Consider the following 23,564-nt stretch of genomic DNA (forward strand, 5'->3'; position numbering starts at 1 on the left):
CTAAAACGGCATTTTCTCTGTATGGAACTTTCTCCGTCAGGAAGATTTTGAAGTCTATATTTAGATATAGTAAAACTTTTGCACGTTTAAGTAAGTTTTTTGCATGTTTTAGCTTGATAAATGACAAATAATGACCAATGTGTTTGGACAATAAAAGTGTTTGCTTTGTATTGCACAGTTTACCCATTCTTAGCACTATTGTAGCCCGCGAACAATACAAAAATTATAGTGTGACCCGCAAGGTATAGTGTCAATTTTCAACCTTTATTTGTTCATTGACGAGCCTCACTTTCTCTAAAATTAAATTTTCACATTTGGCACAGACCTATTCAAGGATAAATTAAATGAAATAGTACCTGAGTGACAATTTGAACTAATTTCTATTTCGCCCTATTTTAATCTATTTGTGATACCATCATGGTTGTGAGGCGGGTTAATTTATATAGTCCAGGCAGTTAGAATAACAGTTCTCTCCTACGTATGTTGATCAAACTGCAATTTTTATGCTACAAAGATAAAGCGTTATGAAATGATTCTCTTACACTGCATTACAGTTCATTCAAGAGTTGTCTAAACAGAAATGCGCGGACAATATTTAATGACGTCCAGTCTCACGTCAGTTGGAATCAACGAACAAATTTACCAAGACAGGCCAAACAAAGTTTAGGACAAACAATAAATCAGGAGTAGCAGAAAATTTGCAACTTGTCTCAAGGTTGTACCAATGATGGTTTTGAATATTGTTTCAGTATTAAACTGAAATTTCCCACAGGTGTCGCTAAGGAGGTGAAAAATGGGATTTGCTTTTGCGCGCACTTGTTCGTCGTGTTCCAATCGAATTGTTTACCCAATAAGAGGGTGAGTACTTCGATCAAAGTAATTCTGATATTGTTAAAGATATGGTTAAATCATATTCTGCTGAAAATTTTTCTATGCCGATCAGCTGAGCAGCGGCTAAATCCTTAAAATTAGGGTTTTGTTTTTTATCTAAAAAATTCTAAAAAAAAACATCGTGTTTTTAAACAAGGGCTTGTTTTAAATCAAATTTTTTCTATATTTTTTGTATTTTCTATTGAAATACCCCTCGCATCGCCGCGAAACTACGCCAAAACGTTGCATTCTGGCAGCTGCACACGCAGCCGGAACTATAATTTCAAAAATGTAAGTAAAATTTTTTATTTTGACTTTTGACTCTATTGCGTACATTTATCGCCACTTTATATCTCCACCAAAGTCATAAGATTTTACCCGGAATGTTTAGCCGAGATATCAGAGAGACGTTTTGAGGAAGAAAAATCATGAAAATTAGCTCACGAGCCTACAACAAAAGCAATTCGATCAAGTGCAGCCCTTCGGCAAAACGAGTGGGTTGCGATAATGAAGAACATGCTTATATCGGCGGTAAACTACTGATATGAGCGATGAGACCTCCTAACCTAGCCTATGGTAATTGTAGGAGTTCTCTGATGCAAAGACGCCACAACTCATCTGTTATGACGCCATAATATGGATTTCGAGGTCATGTATTGACATTTTTCTTATTAAAGGAAGTCATTGTTACGGTTAATACTGTTCGGTTAATTTATGCTCAGCATACTTTGTTTTTTACGGCTGAAGTGAGTTTTTCAAGGTCCTACAAACTCATTTATTCGATCGCATTTCAATTTTCGCAAGATGGTTTCATCGCAGCAGGGTCGTTCACGTAATGGCTTATCGGTTGCAACTACAGCTTGAGAAGGTGTGCATGAGCCTCTATCGATATTTGTGGCGTTTTGAAGGATTTATTGCAATAAGAAGCGCTTGGCAAGTTTTTACATTCATTTTTCTTCGACCTTTTTAATATAATAATCAGTTAAAAAAATAATTTTTGAAAATACTTGAATAACAAAATTAGCTTTCTCCACGAAGTTGCAATATTGCCCAATCTATCTACAACTCACATCTTATAAGCACGCAACAAAGTAATAGTGTAGTCACGTTTAATGTTATAGAATGCACATTTATTGAAATTTTTCTGATAAATGGCTTAAAACTAAATTAATTTTCTAGCACAAAACCGAAGTGAACACAAATGAAAATTGCAGAGGCATTGGCCCAATACTATTTTTTATAACCGTTTCATAGAAAAGCATTAAAATATTTACTGCTCTTTTATATACTTGCTATTTCAACGTTTAACATTTGGGAGATTCAACAAAGGCTTACTGCTAGGTTGCTAACCTAAATCATTCTCAAATATGTGAACAAATGCAACTAAATTTAACATCGTGAATATGTCATTTTCCTTGTATGGCTGCATTGTTAAATTGATTCAAAATAAACAATAATATCCCTAAAATACCAACCGGTGTAAAATATCACCACTATGCATAATTTATGCATTCTACATTCAGACCCATCAATGAGAGACTTTTTAAAACTACCCACAAGACTGATGTTCGTATAATACCGAACTACAATTCATAGAATTCAACGATTGACTTCAATTTCTCCGGAAAATAGCGAGTGAAAATACCATATAAGATAAAACATGTTTAGAGAGTATAAATTGAAATTGTATTTTCTTTTTGAAGAATATTTCTTCATATAAAAAACGTAGTGTTTATTTTATAGCTAGTAATAATTATGAAATGCAGTGCAATGTTTGAAAACACAAAATGAAATGTAAATGAACATTTTATATTGAACAAAAGACAAAATATTAATTACAAAAATTGACGTTTACTTGTGTAAAAGTGAATTACAGCAAAGCTTCGACGTAGACTATTAGGTACACAGCATAGCATTTGTTAATAAATATAGTGATTTCATGAGACACGCTGTTAATACAATGTCATTTAAGCATCAAGTTACACATTTCCTAGGCTTCCGATTATTGCAAACAACACCACGGCTGAAGTATAGTGGGTGGCTATCACGCCTGCGTTATTCATAACCCGTCCAAAGCCTGTACACATCAAAAAAAGTGTTACAAATAGGTCTGCTACGAAGTATATCTCATTAAAATGAGCATTTTACCGCAAAAAAATATTTAAAGTACACATGTTGATGACATATGTAGCCTAGATATATTTGAAAGCGTCTTCCATTAAAATCCATAATGAAATATATCCGCAAGATTCATTTAAAAACAACCATAAATACAGATGTACAAGTAGTATAGAATACAGAACATCATTTATATCAGGGCGTCCCAAACTAGGGGCCGCGCCCCGTGAAGGGCCGCGAAACTAATTTTGGGGGCCGCAAAGAGAACACCAATTTTACTATATCTATTTTACTTTTCAGACTCTTGATTGGAAATACATTTATTAAAACTAGTGTAAAACAAACATCTCACGATTTCGAGTGAATACATCATCATCCCGTGCTTCAATTTTCATTCGAAAAATAACGCTAGGGCTCATTTTGGGGGAATGACTTCTATTTTCATTTTCCAAAAACAAGAAATTACAAGAGAGAAGTACGAAATTCTTAAATATACAAAAATATGAAAATCGATTTCCATTTACTTATAAAAAACACGTTTTTATTTAAAATAACTGCTAAACACAAATTATTATCCATTAAAAAAGAGTAGGAAAGATTTCTTGCTATTCCAGGTCAGAAAAAATGCGCCTATTCTTGCCTATTTCGTAGGCTGCAGTTTATTAATTTGCTGAACCGAGTTCCTTTAAAATAAGAGATAAGGGGGATAAGTTAACCTTTCACCTTTATTCTTTAGGCCTACTGGTTTATAAACTCTAAAAGGCATAAAGTACACATTAACGATGACAAAATTTGGTTTTATTTAAATGCACCATTTTTTTTCGTGTAGGTGCGCCGTGAGTTTTTTCCCTGCTAATTTCCCTTATGCTAAATTTGATCATTTAAGAGTGAGTAACAATGCCGGATAGAGGCCATGCCGTCGGTGGCTAGACATCATAATTCATTATCATTTGGGGCCTGCATTAACAAACATTGAGCCACGGCTGGACTTGCTATGCAGCAAAAAGCATTCGGACCCATTTAGTAAATGTGTGTTTGTTTTGTTAGTGAGTGGGCTTACTAAAAGTTAAGAATTAGCTAAGTCAATAAAATATCAAAAATACGTAATACGTAATGTTTAGCATTATTAACGTGAACAGGGGCCTCGAAAAATTTTGATATATTGAAAGGGGCCGCGAGCTCAAAAGTTTGGGAAGCCCTGATTTATATCATACTACTTACCAACATTACATCCATCTTCTTCGCATGTCATATTGCAAGAATCGACTTTCACCCCACGGAAATTAGTATGAGTTGAACAACCGTTTGGTAATATGGTAGCCGAACATCCACGCTTAATAGACCTCCGATATCCATGAATACTCGCTACAAAAAGTTTGACGGAACACGGTAATCTTATATATATAGTAAATACCACCTAAACACAAATTGCTGTCTTACAAAGTATACAGAAATTTTACATTGAAATAACAAGAGAGCAGTGTACGAAGTAGTACCGCTATAGAATATTTAGCAGTACCGGTACCGCAGTCTTTGACTGACCACCAGATCGCAACGATCGCGAACCAAAATGCGGAACAGTCACCTGGAGCGCAATTTTCAATTTTGATTAGTCATCACACAGAACCTTATGGTGGAAAACGAATCCCATATAGCACAAAAAGGGGTTTAAAATATATAAAAGTAATAGCCTTCCAACGACGACAACAACTTTCAACCACTGAAAATCTCACTGAAATTATTTTGATTCACGGTGATATGCTACTTTCAAAGTTGTCTTCGTCGGAAACCATCGCTTTTTTGTGAATATACCTGATATAAGCATATTTTGACACGGAAGGTGTCTCGAAAATTTTACACGATGATTGGGCATGGTTACCAGCTTTCAGCATCGTGCATTTCAATTTTAAAATAAATGACGGCTCAAGTAGTAGTCATACTTATGTCGTTGTGGGTCATTCCATTGTCTTGTATGTAGCAGTATTTGTGATAGGGGTAAGTACATGCAGTGGGTGGTGGCGGATTCAGAAGACAGCTGTCAAATCCATTAGTGTCAAGTTTAGACTCACATTGAACACACTTTGGTCGTTCAGCTGAACAAAAATATATGAAAGCATAAGCATGGCGCATTCACTTTATTTAAATGTAAAGAGGTAATACAAAATAGTTTGATTAGGGTCGCCGAGACGGCGCATCATGTCAAGAGTTAGCAATCCGCACGCCACCGTACCTCTGTTCTCATGTTCAAATCAACCAGGATATTCCTCCACAATTAAGTCTATGCATCTGAAACAAATAAATGGCCAACTAACCTCACACACAACATGGACTGGTAAACGGACGATAGGTCGTAATTCGCCATAGGATTAAGCTTTCCAATCGGCTTTCTTCTGCCAGGGATAAATATATAAATCCTATCCGGATTTGCAATTTTTCTCCGGATAAAAACTCACATTCATCAGTTGCGATCCAAACGACAATGGAAGTTTACAAATCATTTCTAAGCAAGTATGATATTAAAAAAGCATGAAAGTTTTAATTCCATGTCGAATAAGTTTGTTCTTTAGTCTTTAGCTATATTTTCATACCCGTTGGTACTTTTCAATGCGCTAAAATCATATTTCATTAATTGTATAAAAAACTATCAAAAATAACTTACGCCATTTGTCATTACATCCATCAACATCGCATGTTTCAGTGATAGTAACTTCAATATCCAGGGATCTAGGTTTGTTTACAGGATATCCATCCTCTGCTGCTGATGCACATCCACGGGTGACACTCCGTAATGTATAGCTCGGTTCTACGTAAAGTTTGTTTTAATATTTAACTCATTTCTTTTTTTTATCATGGGATAGAATACAAAAATGATTTAATTTAATCATTCTGTCCATTATCTTGATTATAAAGTTGAATCATCAATTGGAAATCCACATAAAAAGCTATAGTATATTTTGATGATATGTTCAACGAAACTTATTTTGCTCCCAGCGTATATATTGGTTATATCAGTTAGTGGAACATTTTGTGTTTATTCGAAAATATGTCTACTACAAATCATCATACCGCTAGTATGTGGTAAATCAGTCCTTTCCGAAACTAGGTAGGTTACAGACATAATGCATAGATTTGAGCCTGGACAAGCTGATCTAGTTTGAACGTTTGAGTTTCCTGGGTTACATTGCGTCGATCCAGTGAGGTCGTTACATATCACGCACTGCTTTGGAGCCGTCTTATTGGTATATTTTTGCCCATCAGCTAAAAGTAATTAATACACATAAATTGCATGCAATAAATAGAGAGATGAAATTTACAAAATTTGCTCAGTTGACCTAATGACATGCGATAAATGAAAAGCAAGTTTAGCAAAGAAAGTGAGTAAATTGAACAATAAATACAAACTTTTTTATATTCCTGACAAAATGATGCATCTCAAGTTATTATGTTCAATACTGGTTAAAAGTTAAATATCTCATCGATATTATCCGATTTGCGTTATTTAATGAGGAATCAAATAGCTAAAAACCGAATATAAGAGTTTTATATATTTTCATCATGTACTTAGAACAAGTTATACTTTATACAAAGAAGTCAGTGACACTAGTAGTACACGTGTCTTCTCAATGTCAATGCAGGCTCTGCAATATTTTTTGCTAATTTCAACTTGCATATATACAACAAAATTATTACCTAACGTGTGGATAGAAGTATGAATTTCATACAAAAACAAACTTGAAGAATAATATAAAATAGTAATTCCTCACATTTAGTACACATGACACAATGCATTCAATTTTTTAATTCTTTTCAATAATGATGCATTGATGCTGTGTACATGGCAGAATAGATTAACTACATAACAAATACATATATAATAAATAAACTATATACGAAATGGTAAAAATAATTCAAAGTGTACGTACCCACCACCTTGTTGCAACCATCTGTATCACACGTTGAAACACAAGTAAATTCTTTATACAAGCCTGGGTTATTGATAGGAGTATCAGTAAAAGTGCCCGTGAAAAAGCATTCGTCAGTGACTCCGGGACTTTCTGTGCATCCCTTTGTTACAATTGTTAGCACCACTTTGTTAGCTGAATCAGTATAAAATAAAGTAAGTACGTTTTCGAATTTTTGGTGTTGTTATTCATCTGTAGAATTTTCAATGAGATATGAGAAAATTCAAATTAAGTGTAACAACAAAACAACATAATAATGTCCTGCACACCTACCGTAAAACACATGGCAATACAACTAAAGATTTGATTTTGAATATAGGGCTGAAATCGCAGAATAAAAATAGAATACCAGTTTAATAGCTGAAAAATAAAATTTTTAAAAGCAATTTATATATAATATAACTTACATGAATCTATCAAAGACGTATTGGTTGTAGAGCAAAACGCTTTATTATCAGGACAGTCGTTTGCCTCGGCGAAATTGCTGCAGTTCATGCCAGAAGCGGATGTGCATTGAACACATTTACGTTTTGCACCTGCCAATTTGGCTGTAAAATATCGAATGAATTGAATCTGACACCATGCAATTAAAAAGAAAACATGGTCATTTTGATTCCTGCAGTACCCATATTTCAAAGTCAGCCTAAACTAGTAGTGTATTACTTTAATAAGGATATAGATTTCTAGTATTTTGATCATGTTAGTTTAATGTCATTCTAGAATTAATGGAGACAAGAAGTCAAAAGCAAACAAAAATTTGTGCATAGGAATTGAGTTACACTGAATATTGTAAATAGATTTCTACAATTTGAACACAGATTCATATATAACCCATGAATAGTTAAAACCATCAGTATTGCAATATTGATACTAACTTAGGTTGCAGTGTTCTCCATAGTGTCCACTATTACAAACACATTTTCCCGATATATAATCGCAAGATCCTCCAGAATTTTCATTGTTACACGATGAATTACATTTCTTCAATGAAACTAAAATAATAGGAGAGAAAGCATTACAAAATTTGTTGACTGAATAACACATAATTATGGTGACCGTACATTTGAACCCACGTACATTTGAACCCATGCGTATATCCACGGGTTCAATCTATATGCGGGTGCTAAAACGGGTTGCCATGGGTTAGGGTTAGTATGGGTTTAACTATCCGTGAAACAAAAAAAATTCCATAGGTGCAATAGCATACAGGTGCAATTGTCGTGGGTTCAAATGTACGTGGGTTCAAATGTAATGGAACCCATAAATATATAAAACACGAGAAATGGGAAAATTTCTTATAATGCTAATAACAATTGTACGTAAAATATTTTTGATATAAACAACGTTGACTCCATTTCTACGAACCATGTAATCCTAAATAGGAATGTAATAACGATTCATTACAATAAACCTGAAACGAATGTTTAACTCTATACATAAACTACTTGCAGGAGGTGATATAAATAGTAGAGGTTGTAACATTACTTTCCAGTCTACTTTATTAGTACAGACAGAGTATTGGGATAATATTTACCAATGGTCACATTGTTGCATTTATCTCCCTTACAAGGAAAGTAACACTCGGTTTTTGCCGTCGGGTTTCCTTTGAAATCGAGTACTGTTGTGCACGTTGTTACTGATGGTACAGCATTTGAATGAATGTCGTGATCACTGGCATTGCTTTGGCAACTACGAGAAACAGCATTCACAACACCTTTTGAAAAAGAAGCAACAAGTTTATACCCTTTATACCGCCAATTTGAAAAGAAAAATCCTTTAATAAAATATGTTATTCTTTTTTTTTTTGTATAGGTTCAAGTATTGTTGGCAATAGTACAAAACTTAAGTTTTTGTAGCATTGGATTTAAAGGTATTGTAGAATGTAGACCAGTGGTTCTTAAAGTATGGGTCGCGACCCAAACATGGGTCGCGGAAGGTTTAAAAGTGGGTCGCGTCGTCAATGCAAGGACAATCTAAGAGGAAAAGGACGAATTTTCAGCTTTCCCAATGTTTCAATTTAGCTCCTAAACTCTGGTATTTAAAAATAATGGAATATAAAGTTTCATTCACGGAAATAACTGTCTTGAGCTCATTGTTACATCACAATTCTGATATGCCAGTCACGTGTATTATTTTATGGCATCGGTAACCATGCACGTCGCTTGTCGTTGTGTTGACCTCGCGGAATGTCGTCTTAGTGGATTAAAATAAAATAACTAAAAACGGGTGTCTTTTTGGTAATGTAAATTGTAATAGACGACGCAATGAAAAAGCTCGCATCTCAACATTAAATTATTCAATATCTAGAGAAAATGTGACTTCATCTCGAGTCACCATTTACCGCGAACGAAGCAGTGTGTGCACATTTGATGAGTAAAAAGTTGTATATTGCGAGAGATATCAAAAGCCAGCTAGGATGTCGTGTTTGCGACGGACAGCGGACGAGGTTTCTGCTACAATTCGCGACAAGGCACTTGTTCGAGCGAGGATTTTTGGCACTGACGGTTATTAAAACTAAGCTCGCAATCGCATCGATTCCCGTGACAACTTGCGTATTGCGCTCAGTAAAATAGAGCTGTGTATTGAATATATAATGAAAAGAAAATTTCAGTTTCATCAATCTCACTGAGTCAATGGACTGTTTCTAATAAATAGTTGTCAGTGTTTGAGTCAAACTGTACTAACATTAAAAACACATTTTGCGTTATTTAGGATTGGGTCGCGAGTATTCGTGAAACTCAGATTTGGGTCGCGCTCAAAAAAGTTTGAGAACCACTGATGTAGACTGTCAAATTTGTCGATGGGTAAATATAAACGCAGTATCATTGAGTTTTTGTAATACAAATTATTCACCAATATACCATAGGAATACAGTTTTATCCCAAAAAATCCACCAATAATGCAGAAATGAAACTATTCTAACACAACAGATATCATGTTATACAACTAAGATGAATCTTTTGGGATTCAATCGTACCATCTGGTATTGAATCTTCGTACAACAAAGCTACTCGGTATAATGAATGAACTATATTTCCAATGTTCTGAAATCATTTAATTAATTTACTGCTAATCGAGTGAATTACCGTCAGTAATTGTCAACTTTGTTCTACAATAGTCAGATGACGATGAGCAGTTCCGTGTCGACGATGCAGCCATGAAGCATGTCTCCGCGGCCGTCGATTCACCGTCGAAATCTGAATCACTGCACTCATAGCAGGTTAATGCTGAAAGTGGAATATGTGAATATCACATTCAGAAAATATTTATTTAATATTTTATAAAGATATATATATCGTTTAGACTGAGATGGACAATAGTTGAACCGGGGATTACTTAAATTTTCTCGATTCTGGTGTACTTTATTTTCATTAGAATACACCTCATGTAATATAGCGTAATTGTAGTCGAAATCGACAGTATGGGGATACTGATTGCAGGTCAATATAATAACATGATTGAACAAACTTTGGGGGAGACAAAAGAAGTTGAGGCGAACGAATCCGTTATAACATCTATATAATGAGCCAAGTGAAACCGAGTAGCCTTGTATAATATATATATGTATTAATATCAAGTCATTGCTTACCGTGGGCATGATATCCTACCCCGAGTATCAGGATAATTTTCAAAAACCAATCCATTTTCACCAAAATACAGTTCCACGTTGTAGCAGCTTAATATAAGCTCATAACTAGATATATATTATACGTAAAACATAACGTAAAAGCATATTATATATATTATATATTCTCGTGCCATGCACCAAGTCCTTTAGTTCGTTGGTTGCTTTTTTCATGTTGCTAAAGTAATTTTTCGTGATGCTTCATATGCATTCTATAGTAATTTATTTTGATCCTCCGTGTAAATAAAAGCAGCAATGTACTGAGTAAATTGACCCTAAATTATACCCTAATTAGAGTTCATAACAATTCAAAATTCGATTCAATCCCGTATCTTTATCTTCAGTCGAAACTGAAAGTCGTTTTTGATTGAGCTGCTTGTACTAGACCTAATAATGTCTAAGACGGTGACCGTACATTTGAACCCATGTGTATATCAGCGGGTTCAATCTACATGCGGGTGCTAAAAACGGGTGTTAGGGTTAGTATGGGTTCAAATATCCGCAAACAAAAAAATATCCATAGGTGCAATAGTATGCAGGTGCAATTGTCGTGGGTTCAAATGTACGTGGGTTCAAATGTACGGGAACCGTCTAAGACAGTTTATTAGTAGGCATAAACTTTACTTCCGTTGAAACTCCTTAGTGTTCGGAACAAATATTGTTTAAATTTTATCATTCTAGAAACAACTGTGTAAATATTTCATTTCCCCGTCACAGCGATTAAAAATAACGCTCCTAAATAACAACTTTCACATTGTCAAATTTATGACAAAGTTAAAGCCAGCTTTGGAAACAAAACGTTGAACTTTTAAACAGTTTGAATACTGCGCAGATATACATCATCATAAAAACTATCTATAATTTCAAAATAAATATATATCATTGAAAAATCATTGACATAGGGAGATATCTAAGTTTGGAGAGAAAATTGAACTCATGGAATGATAGTATCATAAAACAACAACTTTCAAAAGGCATTTTACAGCTTTGTCCAATTATACCGTTGTCGTTTTTTTTTTACATAATCAAACACTGAAGATTCAAGAAGATATGTTTATTGCAAAGTGACTCAAAGTGAGGCTCAATATATAATTTATAGCCTTGTAGTGCATAGTGCTGCGCATTTCGAATCGAATAGTAAATTATTCAAATCAATTCAGATGAAAATTTCGATTCACCGCCATCTTGTTTTTTCGTCCGCTAAAGGTCGAGGTGAATTCTCCATTTATTTTAATGAGGACATATTTTCACAATGAAAATCTGACATAATACTCCTTTTTTCGTAGTGAGTCATTGATGAAACATATTTTTTCATTTCGTTTGAACGCTCGGCGAACTGTCTGAGTGATATTTCACATGTTTTCAGTAATTTATGTTATCAGAGGACCATTTCAATAATAAAAAAAATCACATACAATCTTCCAAGTATTCAAGATTCGATTCAGAGAAAAATTCGCTTTTGAAATCATCAGGTATACAAAGAAGCCCAGTCCTTAGTAGTGTATTGGTTTAGTATTACCTGGCTCCGCAAGAGTTGGTGTTACATTTGTTGTTGCCGATGTTGTACAGATACTGTTAACTGCTGTTATGCATGCAAGCAACAAAACTCTAACCATAATATGTCTCGACATTATGCTTTTGATATACATGTAAAAACACAAATAATTGTCTACAATGATAAATATAACTTTCATTAAAATTTAAATAATTTCATTTCGTCCCAAGAATATTACAATTAAAAAGCTTCTAATACTGTAAAACCAACGGTAATCTCCATAATGAAATGTTTTATAGTCTGGTTCTACGTGATATTGCCTATATCTTCTAATGCGTGGATAAGTGCGTTTTTTTCATAAATCCTTTGCAATTAAAAGTTACACATTTTCCCACTGTTTTACATGAGATCACACTGTTATTTGGAGGTGTCAATAACAACTTGCTACGTGCATTATCTATCTGTATATCCTGAAAGAAACAGAAGCCAAAAAGTGTTTCTACGGAATGCGAGAGTTCATGTCTTCTCTAGGACCAACGACAAGCGTTGGTTATATATATAAGTATGCCACAAATGGAGGCGTCGGTATCAGAAAATATAATTTTAATAGCGTATGTTATAAATAGTTTATAGACTATTAAAGATGTTTGAATAATCCAAACGATGTATTTTGATGCTCAATCAATATCGAAGTGAAAGTCTTGTTTCTCGGACAAACTCAATTTTGTAAACTTTCTTTTTGGAAACAATTTCGGAATTAACACAACATTACAAGGTTTAAAGTTTAAACGCACTAAAATTATTGTCAATCTACAAAATAATCAATTTCAAAAGCGAAAAATGCAAAAACAAGCAATTGAATACAACAAACATGTACACAGACAATATAGACCAGGGGTGGGCAAGGTTATTCGACAAGGGGCCTAAAATTGGGCCTATCTAGACTTGCGGGCCATGTAAGTGTGACGTAAAAAAGTTACATATTATGAACAATATTTACAGTGTTACAAAAGCAAAAGTGAAAAACAATTAGCCTCGTGCCAAAACTAAATTTATTCGCAATCTCAACAAATTCCTTGATTCAAAAAACATCAAAATTAGGTTTCAGTTCGATTGTTGCAGCACAAGGGGGGCCTGATTGAATTACCCAACGGGCCGGATACGGCCCGCGGGCCGTAGTTTGTCAATGTCTGATATATATAGACATTCAACAGAATATGCAGTAAAGTTCAAAACTTTTTATACCTGAGTTTTCTGTGCTATTTGTGTTCACAGTCATTTTGTTGAGTTGGTAACTAAAACAAAATACAATAATGTTTAAAAAAAATGATAGATTAAATATGAATACTGTTAAAATTAGTAAAGAATTAGCATAGACTTAGATAATGTATGAACATGACCGTGCTGTAATCAATTTCAATCAATCAATAATCAATTATAATATTGTTAGGCTAATAACCGAATTTCGTAAATCATATTTTGGCGAATTTGAGTTTTTTATACAATAGTTGATAGTTAATGCTGCGCACCTGTCAGTTAATTCAGATTTTATTCCAAGGATTTCGAAACGTATAAAAATGGAGATTCATGTGACATGCACATTATTGCAATTGTTCTGTCATATTAAATTCCACGAGACCATTGGGGCCTCACAAATGCAAAATAACACCGGCGGAGTATTTTTCGAGTTTTTACATCATTGATTCTAGCTTAGTGTTTATAAATTTGAAGTTACACTACAGCATAGGAAAGTGGGCACTTGTGATATCCACTTTCTGAGTCCAATTCATACTAGTTGGCTTTTATTTAAGGATTAATTGCTTTTTTATTCTTTATATTTGATATTTATGAAAAATATTATTTTCGGTAGGTGTGCCGAGCGCGTTATATTGATGGAATATATATTTCCAACATAAAAAAATATTGTGAATAACAGATAAGCCGTTTTGGGGATTAGACATCGTAGATAATGTAAATTACATACGTTTTTCGAATGTTCGATTTCCAGGACTGATGGGTATAGTCAAGCTGCAAAATTGCGTATGTCCTCAAGTCATAAGCACATTTCTGCGTAAGTCACAGTGCGCCATTATGACGTCATGTGCCTACATCATACAAATTAATTTAAAATCCGGATACGACTAAAAAATTGAACCATGGGAAAATATTTTTATTCAATGGCATAATAATATCATTAGGAAGTTTTTTACGTTTTCCCCAAAATTATGAAAACTATGACTTATAAGCAATTTGGTTATTAGCGTGACGATATTCTCGTGCCATGTACCACGACCTTCAGTTCGTTTCTTTGTTATGACGATGGTCTATGTGTATTGTCACCTCTTTCAGGCATTTTCGCTACGCATTATCGCAACAGATGGTCTGTTGGTTCAACCGAAAAATAGATCATTGAGCAACAATATCAAATCTCAAAACGCTGCATGAAGCATTATATAGATTGTATAGTAATTTATTTAAACTATATACAGTAGTTTATTTGTAACCCCTAATCAAATGTAAGCATAGTTATCTATGTATTCCATGAATCTGAATTGACTCACTCATTTATGTTATACAAATACTAAAACTAATTTTGCGTTGTACTCGCTTGCGATTTCATCGCGACGACACTTTTTCCACTCTAAAGAGCGTTTTTTTTGTTTTATGTGGCGCTAGAAATCGATTTTCAATTAAGATTTATCCTTCCGTCAAAATGATATCAATTCACCGATAGTAATTGAAAAACACGATAAAAAAAAAAGATTAAATATCATCATAAAGATCAGTTTCACACTGATGAATATTATACTTTTAACTCTCTGGCTAGACCAGTGATTCCCAAACTGTTTTTCGGCGTCCCCAATTTTTCTAAAATCAAACCACAAAAATTCGCTATTCCACATCAGGAAAAGTACAGCAATTTCAAAAATTAATATAATATATTCACTTATTTGAATGAGAACAATGAGCCTGCAATTTTTTTCTTCTATTATGATATTAAAAAAACTTTTTTCCTTACTGGGATTATCAAATTTTCTCTAATCAAGTTTTCTCTAAGCTTTCAAGATAATGCTTTCAGACATTATTTCAGTATTTCATTTTAATCCAAAATTGTACACATCATTTATATATATATATATATATGGGTTACCGTACATTTGAACCCATGTGTATATCCGCGGCTTCAATCTATATGCGGGTGCTGAGACCCATGGGTTAGGGTTAGCATGGGTTCAAATATCCGTTGAACAAAAAAAAATTCCATAGGTGCAATAGTATGCAAGTGCAATTGTCACGGGTTCACATGTACGTGGGTTCAAATGTAATGGAACCATATATATGTTAACTCATACCATTTAAATCAGGGGTCGGCAACCTTTTGTCGCTCGCGGGCCAAAATTAAGGTAGCAAGTCATTGGCGGACCGCACATATTTTTAGGAAGTTTAAAAACGTAACGGATGGTACTTTTCATAATAAAAATCAAGCAGTGATACATCTCTCGATTAGAATATAGTTTTATTTCCTCATTGCATCTCATAAAATTCCATTTCAATAATTTCAGCGCCATTGAACCCTTTGCACTTAGCATCAACTTTTCTGCGTTTTGTTGCCCTTTGCCTAATTATAATTAAATTATATGCTCATTAAACGAGTAATTGTGAATTATATAATTATTAGGTTATAATATAATTTAGTCTAAAGAATATATTCGTCAAAACGGATGTTTTGTTACTATAATTTAGTGGAGCGCCGCGGGCCGGATTATAGTTCTCCGCGGGCCGGATCCGGCCCCTGATTTAAATCAAAGCTTAACATTAAATTCATACCTTCAGTTGAAATGTTCTGACCGTGAGACGTGTTTACAAACAAACTTATAAATATGATTGCAGCAACACTGCAGCCTTTGGTAGCCATTGTGGACAGCTTTCCCAAGTTCACTGATTGTAACAGAAAGTAACTATTCCAAAAGTAATCATAAGTAAATGAGAAGAAAATGTTGTTTTCTGCTAGTTTTTGTCAACTCTATTAAATTCTGCAAATACAAAAATAGAATTATTATCATTAATTTCATTGGTTTATTGATGGTATTGATATATTACTGTTAAACAGCTGTATCCAATTTCATTTAAACTATTTGTGAAATAATTTTTCATTTGCTGAAATTATTCGATTGATTTCTCAGACAATTTTTATGATATATTTTCCAATCAGGTCGTTTCAGTTAGTTTCATGTGTGACGTTGAAGCACAAGAATACAAAGTAATCTATTTCTCGAGTTCAATATTTTTGCTGTCGATTGAGTTTTTTGAGAGCCTTATCCTTCTACTCTCTTGCGCCGATTAATCGTATGTATGTTAGTGCAAGAATGTTGTAGCAATAGTGAAGATAGCTATTCTAAATGATTCAAGAGTACTGCTGCACACTAATACAAATAATTTTTGCAGATGATTTTTCGTTTTGTTTAACAGCCTGTTTAAAAAAGAGCCTGATTCAAAATATTTTCATTGTTTCTTTTGTATTTTTTTATTGAAATAGCCTACTTCTAGCATCACAATGAAACTACGGAAAAATGGTCTGTTTGGCAGCTACACAACCGTGTTTCCATGAATAAAATAGAATAATACAGCGGAGATGAAATATCAGTTCTCATAGGATTCATAAAATATTTAGAAATAAAGAAAAGTAAATAGCGTTCTAGTGACAACAACAATCTTTATTCACTGCAAATTTCATAGCAATTAATCCAGTAGAAAATAAGAAAAGCAATTTTTTTCACATCGACAATAAGAAGAAAGAGAATAAAATAATAACAAGATGATGATAAACAACAACATAATAACAAAACTATCCAGATGTACATTTCCTATCTAACAACATAATATTAAATCGATTTATAGGTCCACTGCGTATCTTTCTAATGATATTCCTACACTACTATCTCCAATACTAAATAAATTATATAACAGCAAAGTTTCATCTGTTTTATAATTTGTGCATTTAGCTGAGATATTCTAACTTTTCTCTTTGTTTAATTCATTTGAGTCAAAACAAATAAGTGAAATACTCAAATCAAAAATTTTATAAGGGATGGCACAGAATACTTCACCAATACTTCACTCATAATGAAGTAGTCTAAACAGCAACCTGTGCTCAATGTCAAGTTTCTGGATCTGTTCGATGCAAATATAGTATTACCACTTTACATTGTTTACTTGGTGCAAAAAAGGCTGAGGTAATACTTAACTTCAATTACTATCAGAGATCGGTTGAACTAAAATCTCGGATTCCCTGTTTATTCGAGCACCTTGAATTTACACGGTTACGATCGATAAACGGCAATGTCTCGAGTATGTTTGCATTGTATATATACAATACAATATCCATGGATATGCATTTTCGTATGTGAATAATCATAATCAAACAAATCCGCTGTTATACTGACATTTTGGTAAATAAACTCACGACGGGGCAAGTTGACGAATTCATTCTTTTCAGGCGCTAATATATTTAGGTCTATATTTAGCGTCTTCTTGAAATTTCAAATGGAAAGCGCTTTACCGCTTTAGGAACGCAATGTCTCACAACACCTTTGTAGATTTTTTCTCTAGGATAAACATTTTTATACCAATTTCTAGTGAAATCGTTATTGTTTACAAATCTGGAAAACATGTTTCTTTCTCTTCATGTAATTTTCTTTCAAATTGTGAAAACTTATATATATATATATATATATATCATAATTCACAATCCACAAAATATACAGATACAGACAGGAATGCGATACGACTCGGTTATCCATATATAAATTTCCGTTTATTAGTACCCCCGTTGGCGATTTAGAGATTCTCTCGTATACCCTAAAATTGACTCGTATTTTTTTACTGCCAAGCTCAACTTGCTCTGATGCACAACTAACTCATTGTCTACAATACTATAGCTAGGCGGCAACTCTTTACATTCCCTCGAAATTCTCTAAAAACTTCTGTATTGATTATTTTAGTCCAATATGAAAAAAGCTGCGTCAGCAGTGCTAATCAAAGTAGATAAAGTAATTTTTATCAATGTAATCTTTGATTTGTGCCGTAATTGTCTGGCAAGGCAATTGGTGCACTGAAGATATCATCTTCAACATGCGAAGAGATGTAAAAGTTGTTCAATGAGCGGGGACGGACCGTATTTGATTTCTTTTGTTTGTAACTGCGGTTCTCGTAGCAAACAATTAGCTGTTTTTGGTCAAATTACGTCATGCGAACTGCGAAATTGGTAGTTACTGTATTTGAAGTTAAAGCTTCCACAGAGTTTGAAAATGTGACTTTCTAAGAAATTCTTGAACTCTTCATAATATTAATCAGGTTGGTAAAAATATTTTCAGGCAGATTGGAAGTTATGGAAAGAATAGTTAATCATCTATTGAACATTTTTTACAAATAATCTCTACTTATATGTGTAGCAACAATACTGAAAATACTCAAAACTAAATCCTAAATTTTTTTTTGTTTTTTTCGCTGGATCGCTTGTTATTATGTCGCTGTTCTTGATCTTGTTAGGCATCCTTTTCTTCTTGTAGTTGTTGTGAAATATTGCTTTGAAATTTATTGTAAGGCTATAATTTTTATTTATTTCAAGAATTTCTGTGACCTCAATGGGATTCGTTTATGTGTGCGATGACGTCGTCAAAATTATAAATTGCGCTCCTTGTGGTGGTTTCGCTTTCGCGTAAGTGCAAATCTGCTGCTCGGCTGCGATACGGTACCGGTAGGCTACTGTGACAAATTGCATACCCGTATCCATATACCGGTGTCTTGAGAAAATATCGTTTCCCGCTCGTCCCACGTGTCCTACCTGTCCCACTTATCTCACTTGTCCAACGTGTCCTACTCGTTCTATGTGTCCTACTTGTTCCAAGGTTATGAAAATTGGGTATAGGTGAACTACATCTGATTGAATTAAAGTATTGTAATTACTCTTTATAAAAAAATATTCCTTAATTCAAAAATTTTAATGTATTAAGATATACCGATACCGCTTTTATCACCGATGCCGATCCGATATCGATACGCCGATATTTCAAAAATACGATATTGCCGATATTGCAATACTGATAAGTGATATTCCGATAATATTCAAGTGTCAATCGGATTGTAATGGACTGACAGAATCAAATAGTTGTCCACAATGTGATTCAAATGCGTAAATAACGTGTCATTTGAATTATTGCTAACAGTTTAAAGTGCAATAATCGGTTGCACTCTAAATTGCTTTGCAATCTAATACGCATTTAAAATTGCGTCTCAACAGTTTTATTGAACAAATTATGGAAGTTTCTGGGAACTTTTTATTGTTTGGGAAAATGGATACATGAGACACGCGATACAAGTGTTTAGCAGGTAAACAAAGTAACTTGCTGTAGACACATGTAATCTAAAATATTACTGACACTGAATTTCTTGACACTCGGACAACATGGTGTCTTACGATTATTAAATACTACATTTTATAGACTACTTGTTAATAATGTCACAATCAAAGTTATGTTAAACTTCAAATTCAATCGACAATATACTCATATCTATGCGAAGTAGTCGTTAAAATTACGTTAAGTGTATTAATTAATTAATTAAGTGTATAATTACCTAAATAACCTTGTCATCATGTCATCACTCCGCCATTAACAATCGAACAGTCGAATGTTTTAATTCAATAGTCAGAATAGATGTAACATATTTTTATCTTAATGTATGTATACCCATTCAATTTTTTCATTGAAGAATACCTGTCATAAATAGTAATTACAATCTTCAGTTTAATCGGGTATATTTCACCCTTACACCAATTTTCATAAATTAAAAAAAGGCTCTATCTGATTCATTGTTCAAGTGATGTTTTTCCCAAGTGCATACAATTCATCGAAATAGGTTTCCAATGAAAACTAGACAGAAAATATGTCAAAATGCATTTTATCCACCTGAATATTATATATATATATATATATATATATATAAATATTTCAAATATGGAAAAGCAAAGTATTAAGAACAAGTGTGGAACAAGTGAGACACGTAAGACAAGTGGGACAAATGATACAAGTGTAACGCGTGGGATAAGGGGAACAAGCGGGGCAAGACATTTTTGAGATACCGTACATGGATTTGAGCATCGCTATTTTGTTGAACACGGAGTGGACCTATGAATCGTTATGATAACATGTTGTTGTTGTTCTTTTATGTTAGAATTTTTCTTCCCATCGTTATGAAAAAAGTCGCTATTCTCTTTAATTACTGAACCAATTACTTTGAAATTTTCCGTGGTTAAAGATTGTATTTTTTTGCTAGTAGGCTATTGATTTTATTTATTTCAAATATTTTTGTGAGCTCTAAGCCAAGGGATTCGTTTTTTGTGTGCTATAACGTCATCAAAATTTGCGCACCTTGCGGTTCCGCGGACGTCGGCGGATCTCGTGCTTAGCGATTGGGAAGTTTTTTTTATGGGGAACGGTAGACTGTGATACCTGATCTGGTAATACAGAAGTGACTCGGATCAGTTGGTATTTCAATTCACGTTGAAACTGAATCATGAAAAATGAATCATTGTCACAGGACCTGGAAAAGCTATGACAGTCCCTGTTTCGTTATCGCTAGTCTTGGTAGAAGAGTTGTCTGTGATGAATTGTCCGTGTAGTCGAGTTGTCCGCCTCCCGATATGGATACTGGTAAGTTACCGTATAAGATTTTCGGGGAATTAATGATAAAATATTTGTTCTCGCCTTTCGTGTACAGATATTTGAGCAGAGCTCTTTTGTTGTTTTTAATCATTACACGCTCTTGTGATATCGGCTCTTGGAGATAAAATATAATGTATAATGTATACCCATATTTATAACTAGACCCAATTCTGAAGTAACCATCGCAATTATTCCCCAACTAAATAAATTAATACAGTTTCTTGCATTTTTTTTCGTAAATCATTCTTTGTCCCGCCTATAAGAAGAAATAAACAAGGTAAATCGTGATCGAGTGAAATATCTTTGCAACAGTATGGAATGAATTGCATAAACATGAAAAGTTTGCACCCCGAGGTGCCTATATGTATACTTGCGTGATCAAGAATTCTGAATGAAGACGCCCTGAACGATCGCAAAAAGAATCCACAGAAGTCTTCTACTGAAAAAATTGCTGTTTGCCTACTTTTCGATATTGAACATGGTGGAGTAGACAATAAAACTCACTAACATCCAGCTGGATAGTAAAATAAGAATTGCTCTCATTTCTTATGATAGCGTCAATATCACATTGACCATATTCTAGTCCGAATCCTCATCGCCAAGGTTTCAGCCTGAACAGATCAGGCGATAGAAACATTTAAACAATTATGACTGCAACAGGCTCATTTTTTTCTGTTAAAGTGAAGAAAATCATTAGAATGATTTTCTATAAATTGATTAATATGTTACATGCAAGAAAAAGAGAAGATTTGTGAAAACTTTCCATTTTAACATTGATGATTACTCATCATATCTATTCGGTTGTTCAAATACTTATTCTGACTAAAACCTTCATAGCTCAAATTCTTTACCGTTTGAGTTGCATAAAATGTAAAAGCTGTCTCGTTGCGCTGTCTCTCTAAATATCGGTTCCAGTTCGAAAAATAAAGGAATTTACGTTAACGCTAAACGCCCTTTGGCTTAGGAGTGTAGCAATTATCCGCTATTAATTTTAGGGGGGGGGGGGTCCGTGTATTATGGCTGGCTGGACGCCAAAGCGGGACTTTTGACTGACCGGCCGGGACTACGGGACAAGACGTTGAAAGGTGGGACTGCCCTGCCTAAATCGGGACGTATGGTAAGCCTATGTTTATAGAATGCTATGCCCATTCCAAGCCTTCAAAAAAAACCTACAACATACAATAATGCCATGGATGAGAGATCACTTTGAAATATATTATCAAAAACATTCTGAAACTGAAAAATATGTTATAAGTAATATAAATAATTTTAAAGTAATATTCAATATATATTCTTGTCTGACATGAATCACTTTCATAACATCCAACAAAATTCGTCGCGTCTGACGCAAAACGAAACAGGATGTGTAGTAAGTCGCATCACGTGTTTTTACCGAGGAATCATGCAATGCGTAATTCGTGGAAGCATAAGCTATCAATGAACATATATTTGTAATGAAGTTGATCAAGTATGATCGACAAAAAAATCTTTTACTAATCAATAAATTTTTATTTAGCGCTCTACAGCAGCGTTAAAATTTGTACGTTTATAATTATGCCTGACTTTGCTCTGATTTTTGCTGTTTCGTCATTATTAGTTACTTCAGGTAAGTGTATTGTTTTATATAAATATTTTGATATTTTGAGATCGTTTTTGTTGTATAAATTAATGTTGCATGGTAATTGTGCTAGCATATTTTTGAAAGAAGTTAGCTTGTTGGCTACTTAAATAAACAAGTACAGCTATCTAATTCAGAAGATATTTGGCTTGCAACTTTCCTTATAATAAACGTATAATCGGCATGGATTTCGTTATAACGATTTGAATTCAACTGAAGTCGATTAAATTCTCATCCACAAATATTTATCAAGTTTCAACCAATGTAAATATAAAACATTAATAGAATAGTATTGGGAAGATATTGTTGGCAACCGGTACACATAGTTACATGACAGACATATTTTTCACGCTGCTGGTCTGATAATATCATTAGAATAAACTACACAAATGTACATCCCTTGGTAGTTGAAAAAATTAAAGTTTTTTACCAATCTGTGGTAACAAAAAATACACTTGTTACACACCTGGTTTTCCATTGCTGAGAACATGTGTTCTTGAATTTTCAGTGGCAACCGACGAAAATAGACATGCTTGCAGCTCTTCACCACATATTATTGTACCATACGAGACCGGGATACTCACTAATGCATCGAACTTGAATGAATGTTACTGGACAATACATCCTACACCTTTTCCAAATTTCAAGGTTAAATTAGATATACGATATTTAGAAGAACCTAGCCGACATAGTCAACCCGAGCAGAGGGGGAGTATCAGTAAGTAAAATCTTTATATATATATTGAATCTCCGCTTTTCGCCTACCGTCTTGTTTTTAAAATTTTGCCCTGATATTCTATTTAATACTGTATTATGAAAAAGAATGTAATTTCACAGAACTTGGAACAGTTGAACTCAAGACTGCCTCTGAAGTCTGTTATGATAACTGTCATAATGACGAGGTCCTCATATCTGGCTGTGAAGTTGCGGAAATATACAATTTTGATATAATCGCATCAATCGTATACGAAAAGGGTTCAGAAAATGGAGTCGAGATACATTACGTAACAGAACCATGTTTAAAAGGTGAGAAAATATTTGAAGAAAGTATTTATTTCAATAGCTCAAGTATATCGTCAATCCCACATTTTAAAAATGGCCGCTTCAGAAGTATGTGCACCAAGATGGCTGACACCGCAACGTAGTAGTGTAT

At 33.9% G+C, this 23,564-nt stretch overlaps 2 protein-coding genes across 2 annotated transcripts in view; one reads left to right on the forward strand and one right to left on the reverse strand.

The window, feature by feature from the left end:
- Window positions 1-2,660: 2,660 nt before the first annotated feature.
- LOC144430780 (uncharacterized) overlaps window positions 2,661-23,564 on the reverse strand; it is a 33,663-nt gene continuing 12,759 nt past the window's right edge. The window contains exons 10-13 of the mRNA XM_078118862.1: window positions 5,648-5,791; window positions 4,929-5,081; window positions 4,210-4,353; window positions 2,661-2,947 (exon numbers count right to left, since the gene is read on the reverse strand). Coding sequence (XP_077974988.1) covers window positions 2,850-2,947; window positions 4,210-4,353; window positions 4,929-5,081; window positions 5,648-5,791 — 539 coding nt within the window. The 3' untranslated portion in view covers window positions 2,661-2,849. The remainder of the gene's footprint in view (window positions 2,948-4,209; window positions 4,354-4,928; window positions 5,082-5,647; window positions 5,792-23,564) is intronic.
- Window positions 22,277-23,564, forward strand: part of LOC120330154 (uncharacterized) — a 30,147-nt gene continuing 28,859 nt past the window's right edge. Inside the window, exons 1-3 of the mRNA XM_078118865.1 lie at window positions 22,277-22,399; window positions 22,920-23,129; window positions 23,249-23,437. Coding sequence (XP_077974991.1) covers window positions 22,348-22,399; window positions 22,920-23,129; window positions 23,249-23,437 — 451 coding nt within the window. The 5' untranslated portion in view covers window positions 22,277-22,347. The remainder of the gene's footprint in view (window positions 22,400-22,919; window positions 23,130-23,248; window positions 23,438-23,564) is intronic.

This window comes from Styela clava, chromosome 12 (assembly GCF_964204865.1).
Source record: "Styela clava chromosome 12, kaStyClav1.hap1.2, whole genome shotgun sequence".
Classification (NCBI taxonomy): domain Eukaryota; kingdom Metazoa; phylum Chordata; class Ascidiacea; order Stolidobranchia; family Styelidae; genus Styela; species Styela clava.